The sequence below is a fragment of the Amphiprion ocellaris genome, chromosome 12 (assembly GCF_022539595.1).
Source record: "Amphiprion ocellaris isolate individual 3 ecotype Okinawa chromosome 12, ASM2253959v1, whole genome shotgun sequence".
NCBI classification, from domain to species: Eukaryota; Metazoa; Chordata; class Actinopteri; family Pomacentridae; genus Amphiprion; species Amphiprion ocellaris.
Window position 1 is genome coordinate 22,961,186 of NC_072777.1, and position 17,121 is coordinate 22,978,306.

The window sequence follows — 17,121 nt, forward strand, 5'->3', positions numbered from 1 at the left end:
AAACTGAATAACCGATTATCAGTAAAACTGGTGTTTAATTGCTCCTCCAAGGAAAGCAGCGGAGTTATGTGACGATCGACGTACGTTTGTATGTGAATCTGTCTGTCCGTCTGCAACATTACTAAAAAATGGACAAACAGATTTGGATGAAATTTTCAGTGAAGGTCAGAAATGACACAAGGACCACCTTGTTAGATTTTGGCAGCGATGCAGCTTATAGTCTGGAGCCGTGGATTTGTTAAGGATTTTCCATTGCGAGATATAGCGCCCGGCACAGTGTCACCGTAACCATGACAACAAGTGAACGCTGTTTCAGTTCCCTGCATCAATTCACTCGACCCGCTACATATTTTGGTCACACAAGTTGGTATCTATACATAACGTACGCATGCACAACACATGCCTGTGCTCACACAAGGTAATTTTTTATTTACTTATTTAGTTTGTGGGTCGATTTATATTAAATGGCCAGATTCTATGTTGCCGTGATTTCTGAATACACAAATTGAGGACTGAACAGTCTTGGCGGAGCACTGCGCTCTCTGAGTGCTTTTCTTGCTAGTTGTTGCAGTTGTCTTGTACACAACAATCTACCTGACTAATTTATGTATCAAGGTTAACACTCTACAGTAAAATATATAATACAACGTAACCTGACTAAGTTAATTATCAGGGTTATAAACCTACATCAAATCTACCTTAAGGGTAATTATACATGACCCAACACTACAAAGTCAAACGTTCTCTTTGACCAAGAGTATTAGAGAAGAATCACTCATGGCAGGAAGTAGGCTCTGGGAGCAAACATGAGGACTGAAGCGTGGACAGGGTGGTGGAACCAGGAACCACAGATCAAACCTCCAAAACCAGAAATACCTGCAGAGAGGAGAGCGGAGAGAGGACAAAATCAAAACTATGGGAGAGAGATGACTCAGAACACCAGCGTAACACGTGAATATATGAACAGAACAGCTGAGGAGGATCATGTTCAGTAATTAAAAGAGAGGCAGGACTATAAAAGCAAAAGAGAAAACTGAGTGAAATGAGGCAGTGGATCAATACCAAGTGATATAAAAGAAACTAACAGTGGGCATGATAAGCGAACAGCTAAAAGCAATAGAAAAAAGATGAGACATTTATTCTGTTTGGAGTTGCTAATAGTGGAACTTGATTTGATGAGGATCAGGAGACTGTAGACTGTACTGTAGTTTTATGTAAAGAACCTCTTTTAATTGGATTTGCACTCTAAAAAAAAAAAAACTAACTAAATTAAGTCAAACTGCATCCATACCCATGCAACCAAACACAAACACATTCAAAAGCTCATGAGTGATATGTTTTAAAAAGTTGTGCATACTTCTTTGTAATCGTTAACAGTGAACAAAAGGCCTTTTGTAGCGTGCAGGCAGACATCCTGTTTGATGAAGTCAAAGCTGCGTGATTTTCATAGCTGTAAAACTTGCTCTCCAACCAAGCTGTTCACATCAGATTACTGCAATCCGTCTGCATGCGCCTGAGTGTCGGCTTACCTCTGCAGTGTTAACATTTCTGTTTCCAGCTACACTGGAATAACTGAAACACACACAGGTTTTGTTAGTTCAGCAACACCCTGGTTCACGTACACCCTGTTACAACACATGGGAAAGAGCTGCTCTTCTACTAACAGTTTTTTTCTCTAAAAGTTGTGTAAGGGCAAAGAAATGCACCCATAATACACAATTAAAATTAATTTTCTTGACTTTTTGTGCTGCTGTAGGCTACATTATATTTTGCCACGTACAGTGAAGTTTTAGACACATTTTCGTCAGTGTTAAATCTTGACAGTGAAATTCAGATAGTGTTGGTGCTTTCAAGCCTTTTTGTAGATTTTTCCAGCGTGCACTTGAGGACAAAGTCTTCACAGATGGGACAGAAATGCTAATTTCTCTGCCGATAGCAGCCTCAATTTAGTAAGTGCTGTCACTTTTGGTGAAACATTTACAATTTAAAAGAAGAAGGATGATAGAGGGAAAGGGGAAGACTCAAAAATCAGACTTTTACGGCCAAATAAAACCTTAAATGCACCCAAACTCCCAGACCAATGATTTTTAACTGCTTAGAAGCTTTGTAATATTTTGTCCATCCATCCTGCTGTAACCATTATCTTGTTTTTCCAGGGGATGAGTATCTCTGTTCTTGGCCCCACATTCCACGATCTGGCTGTAAACGTGAAGAAGGACATCAGCAACATCTCGTACATCTTTGTGGGCCGCTCTGGGGGCTACATCGGCGGATCGCTGTTGGGAGGGCTTCTCTTTGACTGCGTTAACCCCCACCTCCTGCTAGGTAACGCTTCGCCTGCATGCTGCTGCTGCAGACAGCTGGCAGGCGTCCGTGGTCTGCACACCCACGGGGCTTCATCACAGTTATTCTGACCGTTTGCACTCGCTCTACAACAATGTTTTTCTTCCAATTATCTCTCCTTCTAGGCTCTTCTATGCTGATCACAGCGTTTGGAATGTGTGCCATCCCTTTCTGTAAGCAGGCGCTGCTCCTCACCGTGTTCATGTCCAGCATTGGGATGTCGATGGGCGTTCTGGATACAGGTAAGACAAACAGGGATACGCTGTAAATCAGTGGGAAACATGTTTGTGGTTGACAAGAAGGAAAATTAAGTGATTCATGCTCCAGACTAACTTTTCCAGGAGTAAAACTGCCACCAGCATGTAACTTGTTGACAATTTGCATTTACTGATATAAGTAATGACTCGAGACTCTGTATTTGCGAAATATTTTTATCTGACATTATATTATTTTGTGACCACTGTTTTCTCTGAGGTTGTCTGATATCACTCCTACAAACTAGGCTAAACTCTTGCTTATCAACGGACGCCACGCTTTACATAAGTTCCCTAAACGCCTCACTTGCAGGTTACAATAGATACTAATTAGTCCGCTGTTTAGTCTTTACTCAGTTACTGCAGCAATAACACGTGTGCCCAAAAAATTACTTAAGATTGAGTAAATTATATAATTAGAATACTTATTAATTAATTATATAATTATATAGATATATATAATTAATATAATTAAGAGTAATAAAGTGCTGTAATGTCAGAGTGGTTTTATCTACATTGACTGTTTCCTGTTTCTTTTTTTTTCTTTTTTTTAGTAGAGTACATTTTAAACTTTCTTTTCATAGTTGATCGTTTAATTTTGTGAAGCTAAAACCGTGATCATGGTTAATATGTATTTACTTTGCAGCTAGAGTACTGCATTAGCCAGCGTTAGCTCGTGAGCTCAGTACTTTTTCCTCTTTAGTGGGTCAGGAAGTGTCTTCCTGCACACTCACCAGATGTTTCTGAGTTGGGACCAGCTTCCTCGTCTCTTCTCATGTTGTCTTTATAATAATCAGCTACAGACCGCTTCATCTTTGGAATATAGTAGCAGCTAAATTAATGTTAGAGACAGACTGAGCCAGTGAGGAAGGAAAAGTACAGCATCCTACCACAATAATTAACCAAAGAGCTATTTGGGGAACCAAAACAGTTTAATGACAAACAACAATAACAAATCCAGCCACATAAAATTTTAACTCGTGCGCTCTCAAAAAATAGTCGTGAATGTCTGGACTGCTCTTATTATTCAGATAATTGAATTTTAGCCGATGAGGCAGAGCAATTTAAAACCCAGTTCTTAGTGGTCATTTTCCTTCCTTTCTCTTCCTTCCTGCTGCTCCACTGTGTGTTTGCTCAGTAGCATAGCTGAGTTTCTCACACATAAAGCAGACAGCAGAGAGAACAAAGTTATAGCTTAACATTTGTGCAACTAAATCTGTCATTAAGGGAGATGGTTCAAGCAATTTAGTTGACACCTGTGAACCAGTAGTGTTTAGTTACCTTGGTGCCTCACACCCACCCGTATGTTTTACACTTTCACACAGCAGTACAAAGAGCATTATGCTATTTCGAAATTCAGATTATCTTAAATTAAACCTCCAGATGAACTTTTTTCACCAGTGGCACCAGCATTTCCTTAGATATTCTTGTGGCAGACTGGTAGCTTGAATAATAGCCAAACGTATAGCGTATACCATGCTCCGTTGCACATATTTTAGTTACCAAACACTTTGTGATAACCCAACTGTGCAGCTTCATTGCTTCGCATTGTGTTAAATAAATCAAAAACAAGTATGCATATCCTACATGTTAACTGCTGTTCTCTTTCTCTTTCTCCATCAGCCACAGCTTTCTCTTCCTGCTTCAGCTGCCACAGCAGAACTGGTTTAAGCTAGTAATTATTCTAAACAAAGTATTTAGATAGCAAATCACACTGATGGGTGTATTTTGAATAGTGCCACGTGATACCAGACTCAGACTGTATGAAAGGCAGACTCAGGACAGGTACAGACAGTGCTGGCAACTCTGTTTAGCATTTAAGGGCTTGGTGTGCATTGCAGATATCTGTAATTCAGTTCATTTTAGTCAAAAAGAACAGTCTAGGTCATCCACAGTTGTCATTTCAGATAGTTTTCAGATAGTCAATATCATCATTCTTCCAAGTAGAAACGGCATCAGTTTACTATTCATGTATTCAGGTTTCTCCAGTTTAACTGCACTTATCACAGACATTGTGGATATGTGCAGTTGAATTATAACAAGTATTAATTCCAGTTTCAGATACCTGCAGTTTCATTCTGACTAGTTCAAGATATCTGTAATCCCCTTCAATTCCAGATATCTGCATCATCTTCTCTAGATATCTAGAAGTTGTTACTGGTCAGAATGACATCTGGAACTGGAGGTAAAACCAGGCAAAATGTAATTTCTAGGTAAAATGATGCTGCAGATATCCGTAGTTACGTCAGATGCTACAGGAAGTATTAGACAGGTGCAGTTTGCTTTTCAAACATACAACAGAAACACACACACAGACTTTTAGTGTGGACCTACAGGGAGCTCATTGCCAATTTGCACCTGTATACATTGTTCATCCGTATTTGCACTAGTATTACTGTTACTAAGCTTGTGTTTTTTTTCTTTTCATTCTATTTTTTTCATTCTTATTATCTTACGTTCTACATATATTTATCCTTATTTGTTTTATTTTTGTTACTTATCTTTAATTTCTTTTTTTCCCTACTCAATTTCCTACATCATTGTTGCACTGCCTGCTCTACGTGGCTTTTTAATTGCGCACAGGGGAAAAATAAAGTTTTCTGAATCTGAATAGCACTGCAACTACACCTGCATATGTCAGAGCAGCCACAGTTCCAGTAATTTTCCACCACGAGTCTCCAATCTACGAAGCTCTTGTTCTCCACAAATTCCCCACATTGTAAGCACTACATCAAATTCAAGGTATTCCTTTATTTGCGTTATCTTTCTGTGTGAGCGATTCCTTTCAGAAAGAGGAGGACTTTGCCTCTTTCAACTCAAGATTATCTTCAGAAATTTAGGACTCGAGTGGCACAGGAGGGTCTGAATGAGCTTTTCTTCTGAAAAGTGAATCGATATTTCGTTTCATTGTCACTGAAGCGCAGAGCGAGGATGAGAGAACTTACAGATGACCGACACAAGTAGATGACATCCCTTCCTGCATTGTTATGATGATGAGGTCTCTGCGTTACCTCTCAGCCCTAATTACTCGATCTCACTCGCATACAGCGGCAACACACAAACTAATTCTCACTCTTTCTTGTAATTTGCGTATTTGAAAGTCACAATAGATCCTAATAATGATATTTAGCAGCACCGTCTTCAAAACTGGTCACAAAATATCATGTTTTCAGTGTGGAGCCCAGTTTTAATTAGCTGTCTGAGTATTAGCTGAGTTACTGAAGATGATTGGTAACACAGGCATGTTTAACATTACAGCTGTGCATCCTCTCTAAAATGTCAAATATGCCCTTATTAAAATATATATAGTTTCTTAGGTAGATTTGGTGAACTATTTTGAATATTTTACATTCTGTGATCACAACTTCCACCTGCTCAATCACCTTTTTAATTATCTATTTTCCATTTAAAATTATTGTATGTTTTTTGTGTTGTGTATTATTGTGACATGCAGCTATGTATGGTTCAGAAAATGTCCCTAGTCCACTTCTGAATTATCTTTTCTTTTTTTTTTTTGTTAATGTGAGCTCAAAGATGGGACTTTTATTGACGGCCTCAATTATTTTTTAGTGTTTCAACTTACGTATAATTTTAGACCAGTATAGTGAAACTTTCAGGCTTATCTTCAGTAGTTTCTGAGATACTGTCATTCAAACATAGCCTCAAATTTCAGTGTGCAAAAAAATGTGCCGAAAGTGAGTCGACGGGCTGTTTTTACTAAAAAATTATCTCAAATCCTGGTTTATCAATCTAAAAATAGTCATAGCTTATGAGCAGAAAGCCCCTGATGATTTGAGATGGAATAACCCAGACATACAAGTTTAGAAAGGAGGACAGGTTTGGCATTAGTTTTTATGTTGACAGGATAAACAAAGGCTTTTCTCTAACTGACATTAAATAGGAGTTTTCCTAAAGGCGCTACAAATCAAACTGACATTTTCTCTTTTAAATTTCTGCATTGCAAGAATGATGTTATCAGATGCTATTTCAGTCTTTGCCACAACAAATAAATAATTTTTATCATTGCCCCTAAAGTCAGTGCATGTCTGAAGACAAAACACACGAGCAAATAGTGTCCAGAATTCAGGATTAATCTAAGATGTTAATTATTCATAACCTCATACACAGTACAGTTTCACAGGTCTTTGCATGTATTATGGATAATTAGAGTTTTGTTTAGTGAATAACTTTATTACCCTTCTATGCTACAGCTGTGGTTTACCTGTCAGGACAGGACATCCTCCTTTATGATATCTAATGGACCTTTTTCAGAACAGACATTTGTGCAGGTCATAGCAGGGAAAACAGCAGATATTACTGGCCCTTGTTAAAGAAATGTGCTTCTGCTGCGCTTCTAAAGCTGTGGACTGGTCAAAATGTGTGTCATTGAAAAGCTCCGTTACACTAAATGGAGCTGAGTTCCCTCGATAAACCCTTACGTAATGAGATCTAGTCACTGAAAACTCCTGCGTTGGTTGGTCTGTGATAGCTTGTCTATTAACTACAGAGTTCTGGATTTTCAGCCTTGTGTAATCAGAATTTTGCCCATGTTGTGTTTACTCTTGCCGGCAATCTGCCAGCAGGTCCTCTGCATTAGATCTTTAACCTTGATGGTTTATCTAATCAGTGCACTTTGTGTTAATAAATGACCATCAGCTACACATGTAAAAGAAACTGTTGACATACCATAAAAACTTTCATTCAGCTTTCTTTTCCTCAGTCTCGGTTGCCGGTGGACAAGCAGTTCAGCAGAATGCAGAGGGAAGAAAACAGGGAAAGTTATGAGACATGAGAAATAATGGAAATTTCAGGCTTCAATCTTTAGTAGTTTCGTAGAAAATGTCATTCAAACAGCCGCAAATTTCTTCAATTGCTAAAAATGATTCAACTGGCAATTTACAAATATATATACCTTGGAAGGTTTTTTATATATCAAGCTTAAATATAACCGATATCTTGATAAATATCCATATTACATGCTGTAAATATTTCAGGTGAATCAGAAAAGGTCATAGAAACTGTTCTTAAAAAATCTGATGATTTGAGATGAAATTACTGTTTTCAAAAGAAAATATCATACCTGCTGAGTTCTCCTTTTTTAAAAAAAAAAAAAAAAAAAAAAAAAACTTTTTGAAACCCATTGAAGATTTCTCTTTGTCACATTTTGCACTGTGTCCAGATATTCACCTTTCAGTGGGCAGTTCATTTTATTGTAAGAGTCTGTAATGAGTGTTTTTCTGTCTGTCAGGTGGAAACGTGCTCATACTGAACACATGGGGTGAGCAGGCGGGTCCCCACATGCAGGCTCTGCACTTCAGCTTTGCAGCCGGAGCCTTCATGTCTCCCATTATCGCCAAGCTGGTGTTTGGAACCGACGGGAACAGCAGCAGCGTCGGAGTCTCACCGACCGATGCCACGCCTGCCACCACCACGCAGGTCACCAAAGCCCTCGATACTCACACGACGATCCGCTACATCCACAGCAAGAGCAGCACCCTCAAATCCATGTGGGCCTACATCGTGATCGGCTGCTTCATCTTCCTCATGTCCTTCCTCTTCTTCATCCTCTACTCTCGCAGCAGCACGTCTCGTGATAAAGCCCGCGCAGCGTCAACCAAGCCGCTGACGGCCAAACACCACATCGCCCTCATTGCCCTGCTCTTCTTTTTCTTCTTTGCCTACGTAGGTGCAGAGGTAGCGTACGGCTCCTTCATCTTCACCTACGCCAAGGACTACGTTAAGATGAAGGAGCCGCAGGCGGCCGGGCTGAACTCACTGTTCTGGGGGTCGTTCGCCGCCTGTCGAGGTTTGGCCATCTTCTTTGCGGCCTGCATGTACCCAGGAACCATGATCCTGCTCAGCCTGTTCGGCTCCACCATCTCCTCCCTGCTGCTCTGCCTCTTCAGTAAGGAGCAGGCGGCGCTGTGGCTGTGCTCCGCCCTCTACGGGGCGTCCATGGCCACCACCTTCCCCAGCGGCATCTCCTGGGTGGAGCAGTACACCACGGTGACGGGTCACACGGCGGCGATCTTCGTGGTGGGCGCGGCGCTGGGCGAGATGGTGCTGCCGGCACTTGTAGGCCTCCTGCTGGGGAAGTTCCACGACCAGCCGCTGCTGATGTACCTGTCACTGGTCACCGCCACCTTCACCTCCATCCTCTTCCCCGTCATGTACAAGCTGGCGTCGTCACCCGGCAGCCAGAGCAGGAAGCCCAGAGCCAGGGGCCAACCGGACTTGGATGACAGCGAGTACCGTCAGGCGCTGCTGGACTCGGTGCCCATCGAAGAAGAGGAGGAAGAGGAGCAGGAGAACGAGGCCGATCAGTGGAACGACGCTGACTTTGAGGTAATTGAAATGGACGACACATCGAGTCTTGTTAACTCGCCCAACAAGGCGTCCTCTCCTCCTGATGTTGCTGCTGCCATCTCCAACAGTCAGGGGACGGAGCCGACAGCCGGAGCGTCGTTTTCAGACGCCATCTCTCTGGAGGGAGAATCCCCGAGTGACAAACTGCTGCTGTCTTTGGACAGAGAGAAAAGAGACTGAATACTACATCTGTGACTCTGAAGTGCTGCCAATCTCACACTCAACACTGGAACATTTGTTGAAACTCCAACATTTATGTACAGTTCTTGGATTTACTGTGCAGTGAATGCAACGCTGGCTACAGAATGCAGCTTCACAATATGTCAACTCAGTTTGCGTAAAAAGTCTCGGGCATCTTTTAAAGCTTTTGGACTCCTGCTGGATGATGATCAGATTTTACTGTTTTAAACTGTCATGTTGATTCCGTGTGATCCTCCGTCGCTCCTCGGCGAGATAGAAGAGGCAACAAAACAGAAGTTTGAGGGCTGAGAGGATTCAGTGCCTTGCATGAGGACACATGAGCAGAGTTGAACCAGGGACCTTCACCCTCGTCATCACCTGCCAGACTGATCTTTAAATGTCATTTAATTTTGCACTACTGCAGTTATGTAACAGCAGCGATGAGAAGATAGTTGGCAGGGTTTTTTGTCGCACTTTCGTAAAGATCCGATTTTTTTTCGTTCTTTGTTTCTGTCATGTATCGTGACTTGTGGTTCTCCCAATCACACGTCGTCACTGTGATTCGTCTTATATTATTTTGTAAAAATGCCAATAACTGAAAGAAAGAAGGCATTTTAATACATTGATTTTTTTATTATATCAATCTCAAACCTCCACCCACAGCAATGTCCATTAAAAACAAACAAAAAAAACACCTCCTTCATTATTATCATTTTTTTACATTTATACAAATACACAGATCCTGTGTACGGCTGTTTGGGGAATTGAAGATCAGACCTTGATGTAGTTTGAAGACAGTAAATCGGAATTGTACACAAAACCATATATGCAAAAGGAAATAATAGACTCTTCATGACATAAATTACCAAAATACAGTATTGCAACAGTCCCAGATTTTTTAAAAAACTGAATAATTTCCAGTTCCCATTTCTGTAGAGTATGAAGTGTCAAATCTGCCAAACTGGACATCAATACAATCAAGGTTAAAGAAACATGAAAAATGGCACCCTTTATAGAATGCATAAAACAGATTTGATTGCATTCATGGCCGGAGCTTTAGTTTTTTTAATGCTAATGCACAGTGAGTTTATAGATGGAGCTGTACAGGAACTATATACAGAAGACTGCAGTCAATATAAAAATGAAGAAAAGTCAATTAGTGGTTTGAATGTACTTTGTTTGGGGATTTGTAAGGAGCTCCTTAAAAACCGGTGACTTTAAACCGCTACAGCGCAAACGAGACACAACAAATCGTCCTGGATGGGACTGTTGGGTTACAGGCAGCCTGTGTCATCGGCGATATCAGCTTCACTCGGCTCGTAGCAGCAAACAAGCGTGACGACGAAACACACAACGCCTCCCCACAGGAGGCTGAAAGCCCACAGTCTGCACACGCAGAGAGATACTTGTATAACAAATAACAGTTACAAGACAGAATGTAAAACCCAATCAAAGCACCATTTAAACTATTACAACTGAATGGACGATCAAACACTGAGATGGGAGATGGGGGGGAGGGGGAAGGGGAGGAAAGGGGGACAGCAATTAGCACCAAATCAGCCAGAAGCTCCAGGTTTGAGATCAGAACTGCTCCAGCAGCTGTCGGAGGTAGGGGGCCTTGGAGAGCTGACGGTTGACCCGGGACAGTTTGTAGAGGACGGGACAGTCCAGAGACACACAGGGAACCTGACGCTCAGCACAGCCGCTGCAGTTCCTGCAGATCTGCACACAAACGCAGATATTACCGATTAAGCTGCATTCATGTTCTCTGTAGGGAGACACTACGGGGTAAAACTTAAACTAACATGACTCACATAAAATGTCGCAGCTCTCAAACAAACTTATCGAACAGCAGGAGATAAAATTATTCTTCATGGTTGGTTTTATATGTGAGGCGTCGCTCAGTGAAAACACATCGACTTCTATTTTCTGTCACATTTGTCATAAAACATCCATACTGACCGTCTGAACTCCAAACCGTTTCTGCACTTCTGGTTTTTATGCACTGTGGGTTCATTTTTCTCTTCAATATAAAGTCCTGCGTCTCTATGGAAACCACACAACCATGACTAGAAGTAGAGAACTAAATATGCATGAAAACTCCCCAAATGATCACTTACATGAAAACAATACCCTTTAGTATTACAGGTTTTCTGATATTTTACGTATAACTGCAAATGAGGCATTGTCTAATTAAATATGAGAAATCTGAACACTAAATAAAGTCAGCTTCAAATTTCACATTTCTGGAAATCAAAAGATATGTATGCAAGTGCTACTAAAGAGAAAACTTCTGGCTTAGAGTGCTAGAACAACTTATTCTAATGGGTTTAATAGCAAAATTCCTTATAGTTTTAATGAAAACCAGTTGAAAATTTTACCAAAATACACATCGATGTGATATGCTCCCATGTTATTATTTACATGAAATAACTTTTTGAATTCCAAGTTGTTTATTTACGTATGTGAATGAGGCATTATGCATCTAAACATAATTTAGGATTTTGCATCTGTCTTCTTGTCATGCCATGAATCAGGAAATCCTGTAAACAGCCAGAAGAAAAGAACCACTTGAACCATGTTTTAAGGTAAAAAACATTTCTGTAAAACCTTTCAGAATATCGGCAGTCAACAAATATGTATCACTGTTAAACTGAATAGTTAGATTAAGATGGTTATTTTTGTACTACAATATAAATTATATCATTTGCATAAATACTCACTATTTAAATGGTAGTAAAATAAACACCTGTAATGGAAGCCAGATAGCTTCTTCTTATCTGCAGCGTCAAGTAGAAACCAGTTGTGTCTGCTGCATGTGACAGGTTTTATCTGTTACCTTTCCTGCCCCTTCAGCTTGGACTGAAATCACTGTTTTGTGTCTTATCTGTATGACTGTTACGATAAACTGCCGGCCAAAGGTTGATAAGAACAAAGATACAGTAAAATGTATTGTGAAGAGTTGAGGAAATGTTTGACGTGCAGGACAGACGGTGGTTTTATCTCCCTGAGAGGCCTTCGACACACAAACAACAGCCGAGCTTCAGCTGCTGCTCAAACCTCCGGTTAAAAGACAGAGGATTAAAATGTCGCAGCTCTCACACAAACTGTTAGTTATTGAACAACAGGAGATAAAATCATTATTTATGGTTTTATATGCGAGGTGTCTCTCAGTGAAAACTCAACACTGATTTCTATTTTTTGGTAAAATTTCTGTCACATTTGTCAAAAAAAAAAAAAAAAAAACATCCACATCAACCCTCTGAACTCCAAACTGTTTCTGGACTTTTAGTTTAGTTTTTACTCACTGTGAGCTCATTTTTCCCTTCAATATAAAGTCCTGCGTCTCTATGGAAACCACACAACAACGGCTAGAGGTAGAGAGACCTCAAAAATGCATTCTGTGCAGTAGGACACAGTTACAATGCCATAAAATCATAAAATAAGAATAAACCAAAGTTGAATTTCTTTGAACATTTCTGCCAGGTGCTACTGATGCTGTGAAAATGAGCTCTACATACTAAAGGTAGCTTGAATTTGTCTTCTATCTGCTCTCTATAAAAAAAAAAAAACAGCAGTTCAGCTAAAAAGTCCTTGAATTTTTTTGTTAAGTAAATGTTGGTCGCAGCTGAGATACTAATGACTTCACATTTGCACTGAGGAGCACAGAATCTGTTTTTTGTTTTTTTTTAGATCTGCAACAAACGGTTTATTTAGATTTGGTAGAATTTTCTGATAAGACAGCATGTCACACACGATTAGTTCAAGGACCATTTAAAGTAGAAAATCTGGTCACATGAAGAACAATAAATGCTACCAGAAGGAAGAACTGAAAGAGCTCAAGAAGTGAACAGGAAAGTTTAACCCAACAAAAGTATTTCAAATGCTGAACCATGCCGTAGTTTTAAAAGATAACACCTTTTTTACACACTGGGTGGGTTTTGTGGTACAGAGGTGTAAAGTCATGACAGTGATTTCAATCATCTAGCATCAGATGCTGGCAAGAGAAAACACAGCTACAATCACATGCACTATATCTCCACAACACATTCGGGACTTGCATGTCCAGAAATTTAACAGATTTTCCCCCATTTAAATTCTTCATAGATGTACATGTAATAAACACTAAAAATTTTCCTGGAATATTATGTCAGTTTTCCAGAAATTTTATGTAAATTTTCCTGAAATTGCATGGAAATTTTCTGTGATTTTGTGGCAATTATATGGAAAATTACCTGGAATTTCATGGGAATAATCCTGCAATTTTATGGGAATTTTCCAGACATTTTACAGAAACTGTCCTGAAATTTTTTTTTAGGAATTTTACACAATTTTTTTCTGAATTCTTGTCTGAATTTTATTGAAATTTTCCAGGAATTTTGTGAAAATTTTCCTGAAACTCTACAGGAAACTTCCTGCAATTTCGTGGGACTTTTCTGTGAATTTTATTGCAATTTTCCTACAATTTTGTGGGAATTTTATGTCAGTTTTCCTAGGATTCTGTGGGACTTTTATGGCAATTTTAGGGGAATTTCAATGCAATTTTGGGGAATTTTCCTGTTATTTTGTGGGATTTTTCCAGCAATTCTATGGGAATTTCACCGCAATTTTGTGTGAATTTCCCTTTTTCCCCCCTGGAATTTTATTGGCATTTTTCCTGGAATTCTATGGGAAAGTATTTCTTCCACATTGTCTGTGTCTCTCCATGCTTGACGCGTAAACAGTCAATTTCACTGTTACCGTGATCCAGTGACAAACCAATCTACATCTGATTATGTTAAAAACCCAGTGAGGAGAGAGGAGGAGGAGGCTGGAGGAGAGGGAGACACACCTGGTGATAAAAGTGTTCAAGTGCATGATGGGAGATCTCGACTGAGTCAGTTAAGAAGAAAAAGTAGCCCCACATTCAGTCCGGATGGTTCACATTTTAACAGTAATCATAATTTTGAGTAATATCAAAAAGCAGCCACACACTTGTTAAACTGAGATTTAAAGTGAGCACAGAGTAGATGAAAGTTCAGAACTCTGCACAAGTTCAGTTCAGCCACAATCAAACTAGGGACATTCTTACTCAGATGTGACTGAGTGGCACAAAATGTGAAAACTGACACCTCCACTCATCTTTATTATGTTCTTGTTTATCATGCGCTCAGCTTAAATCTCAGTTAAACTCCTGGATGTTCCTGCAGGATCTGAGACACCACAATCAGCTTCAGTCACCATTAGTGCTACACACAAACTGAGGAAGGACTAACATTTGCATATTTGTAGATAAAGATTTTTCAGATTCCTCTTCATAGTCAAGCACACCCAAGTCTGACACTATCGTTCTAACTCCTCCCCTCTCACCTTCAGCAGCTGGTCTTGCTGACTCTCCCACTGCCTCATGTCCTGGTAGAGTGTGACGGCGACTCGCTGAGGTTCGGCCCGACATCTTGAACAGACGCCCAGCTGGGTCAGTTCGTCGCACACGGGGCAGTGAAGTGTGGTGAAGTACTGGGAGATAGTTCCCTTCCTCCCCACCTCCTCTCCACCCACCACCGAGGAGCAGGACGCCTTCTGGATCTGCAGAGAGGAAGAAATGTACTTCAACTACCACAGCTGATGCACAGAGACGTGAAGTTCAACTGTAAATGTAGCACATATAGGAAAGTCTGCACGGATCAGACTAACAAAGTGGATGATGAAGCATTTTTGTTCATCCCCATCACACTGAGCCTTTTCAGGTTTGATGCAGCATTTTAAGATCCAACTTCACAAATATAAACTAAACAACACTGTGGCATCTTTTCTTTAAGTCTTCATATCTCACAAAGGCCATGAAATAAAATGAAAGAGGAAACATTCATTGTATGTTCATGATTTAGATGAACAGTTTGGCCAGCAGATGGCATCTGTGCTCCGTCAGACAGATGCTGACTTCAGTATTGACAGACTGAAGCAGCAGCTCTGCAGTTTGATGAGTCTCATTCGATCCTCAGCAGGAAGCAGCAGAGATCTCTGTTCATCCTTTGTTCTCTCTCCACCAAAATGCTGAATAAAAAAACCCAGACGGTCTGGTTTTGTCTTTACAAAAATGGAAGCAAGGGGTGACTTCTACCTGTCAGACTTCCAGCAGTGAGCTGCTCAGTCCCTCATCAGTCAAACATAGACGGTAACTAATCAGTAATTAATCCTCCAAACTCAGCATCAAGCTGATTGTGTCTTTTTTAAGCTCCCTTTACTTTCTTGTTGCTTTTACTGAGAAGGTTTTCATGTGGATGATATAATAATCGAATTATTATCTGCATTGATTTGCATTGTGGAGATAAAAATCCCCTCCGCCTCACCCTGGGCAGCTCCTGGTACCAGCTGAACACGTCCACTCCGATCAGCTGGAACATTCGGGCCAGAGGCGGCAGGATCTGCTTGGTGATGTAGTAGGTGGCGTTGAGGCGCAGCCCGGCGTCCTGCAGCACCTCCATGGGCCGACGCACCAGCTGGATGAGCGGCACGCCGGGCGTCCCGTACACGATCACGTAGGGAACCCGCTCACCTACACGGGGTTCCAGCCGGCGGTCGTGTGACATCATACGCCTGAAACGAACCAAAACACAGAAACCCTAATCAGGACTGTTTGTATACTGTGACACCCAACATTTTGCTGTAAATCCCTCAAATAATTAACGTCTCATAATAAACCCAGAACCACCAGGAATCTCTGTTTCTTTGTGTTGTTGCTCTTTTAAGCATGAGACAGTCGTCCTCATGAATGACGGTGATTATTTCCTCTTACCCATGCCTCTGAAATCTGATTTTTTTCACCCATTAAGAGCTGGGTTGCCTAGCAACAAACTCAGGTACTGTACAACAGGCTGGTGCAGGCAGACAATGAACACAGTGGGGAAGGAGTAATTGGATTCACACTGAGTACTGTAACTGTAGCTGACAGTGAGCGCTTTCTCGCCATCCTCCTTACTGCTGCGCACACAAACACACACACACACACACGGACATACAGACGCACACAGTCAACACACTGTTCATCCAATGGTTCACTTCTTCCATGTTGTCGCGGTGGTGTTTTTTTTCTGCAAACACACCTGGTGAGCTCCAGCGCCGGGACACAGGCACCGGGTCGATACGAGCCGCTGCCTCGGTACTCTTTGGCAAACGTCAGGTCCTGCATGCTGGCCCGGCCATCCAGAACCTTCACACACTGACGCTGCACAAACTGCTTCACCTGGCTGATGTCCCGCGTCTCAAACAGCAGCTTAATGGAACGCTCCAGAATCTGACGAGCGAATAGACACATGAAAAACAAGAGGAGAGAGTGAAGATAATGGAAAGGCAGAGGGGTCAAGTGGGTAAAATAAAGCAGGATCCATTTGCAATATTAAAAAAAAAGGAACTTGCCATTTCATGCCGTGATATTTAACTGTAATTAGGGGAACTGGCTGTGTGTGACTCAGCCTAAATTGCAGCGTGCACAGCATCTATTCAAAACCCCGCCATGTCCCTGAGCAGTCGTGGACCTTTTCCCTGATTGACATGTGAAACGGTCTGAGTAAACGAGAGCGGGAACAAGTCTGGCGTGGCCGTGATTGGTGTAGAGCTCGCTGGAACTGAGAGGAGGAGGCGAGGATGGTTTGCCTGTTACCTTGGAAACAGCGGGGCAGCCGTCGCGGCGCACCGTCTCGATCCCTTTGGCGTCAAACACGGGCTCCTTTTGGTCAAGGCTCTCATACATGTAGCCCACGTAGCGCTTCTTTGTTTGCAGCACGCAGGGCAGGTACACCTGGGAAACACACAACACACAGAGACGCACACACAAAGACGCAGAAATCGATAATTACCTCTAAATGTGTCTACAAGTGCACATGGAGACAAAATTGGCACTGAAGGAACACAAATCCAAATTGCACAGACAATAGAGAGAGGCCTGTGTGAGTGTGCATTTGTGCATGTTTTTGTGTGTGCAGGTGTGTGTGAATGCCTG

General features: G+C 41.3%; 2 protein-coding genes across 3 annotated transcripts in view; one reads left to right on the forward strand and one right to left on the reverse strand.

Moving 5' to 3' along the window:
- Positions 1-9,599, forward strand: part of mfsd4b (major facilitator superfamily domain containing 4B) — a 16,192-nt gene extending 6,593 nt beyond the window's left edge. For both annotated transcript variants that reach the window (XM_055015670.1, XM_023262381.3), the window contains 3 exons: positions 2,157-2,325; positions 2,469-2,585; positions 7,846-9,599. In XM_055015670.1, coding sequence (XP_054871645.1) covers positions 2,157-2,325; positions 2,469-2,585; positions 7,846-9,143 — 1,584 coding nt within the window. In that variant the 3' untranslated portion in view covers positions 9,144-9,599. The remainder of the gene's footprint in view (positions 1-2,156; positions 2,326-2,468; positions 2,586-7,845) is intronic.
- A 153-nt stretch (positions 9,600-9,752) lies between these two features.
- The window catches only part of rev3l (REV3 like, DNA directed polymerase zeta catalytic subunit), a 91,595-nt gene continuing 84,226 nt past the window's right edge, over positions 9,753-17,121 (reverse strand). Inside the window, exons 28-32 of the mRNA XM_023262369.3 lie at positions 16,783-16,920; positions 16,226-16,416; positions 15,473-15,719; positions 14,493-14,708; positions 9,753-10,865 (exon numbers count right to left, since the gene is read on the reverse strand). Coding sequence (XP_023118137.2) covers positions 10,725-10,865; positions 14,493-14,708; positions 15,473-15,719; positions 16,226-16,416; positions 16,783-16,920 — 933 coding nt within the window. The 3' untranslated portion in view covers positions 9,753-10,724. The remainder of the gene's footprint in view (positions 10,866-14,492; positions 14,709-15,472; positions 15,720-16,225; positions 16,417-16,782; positions 16,921-17,121) is intronic.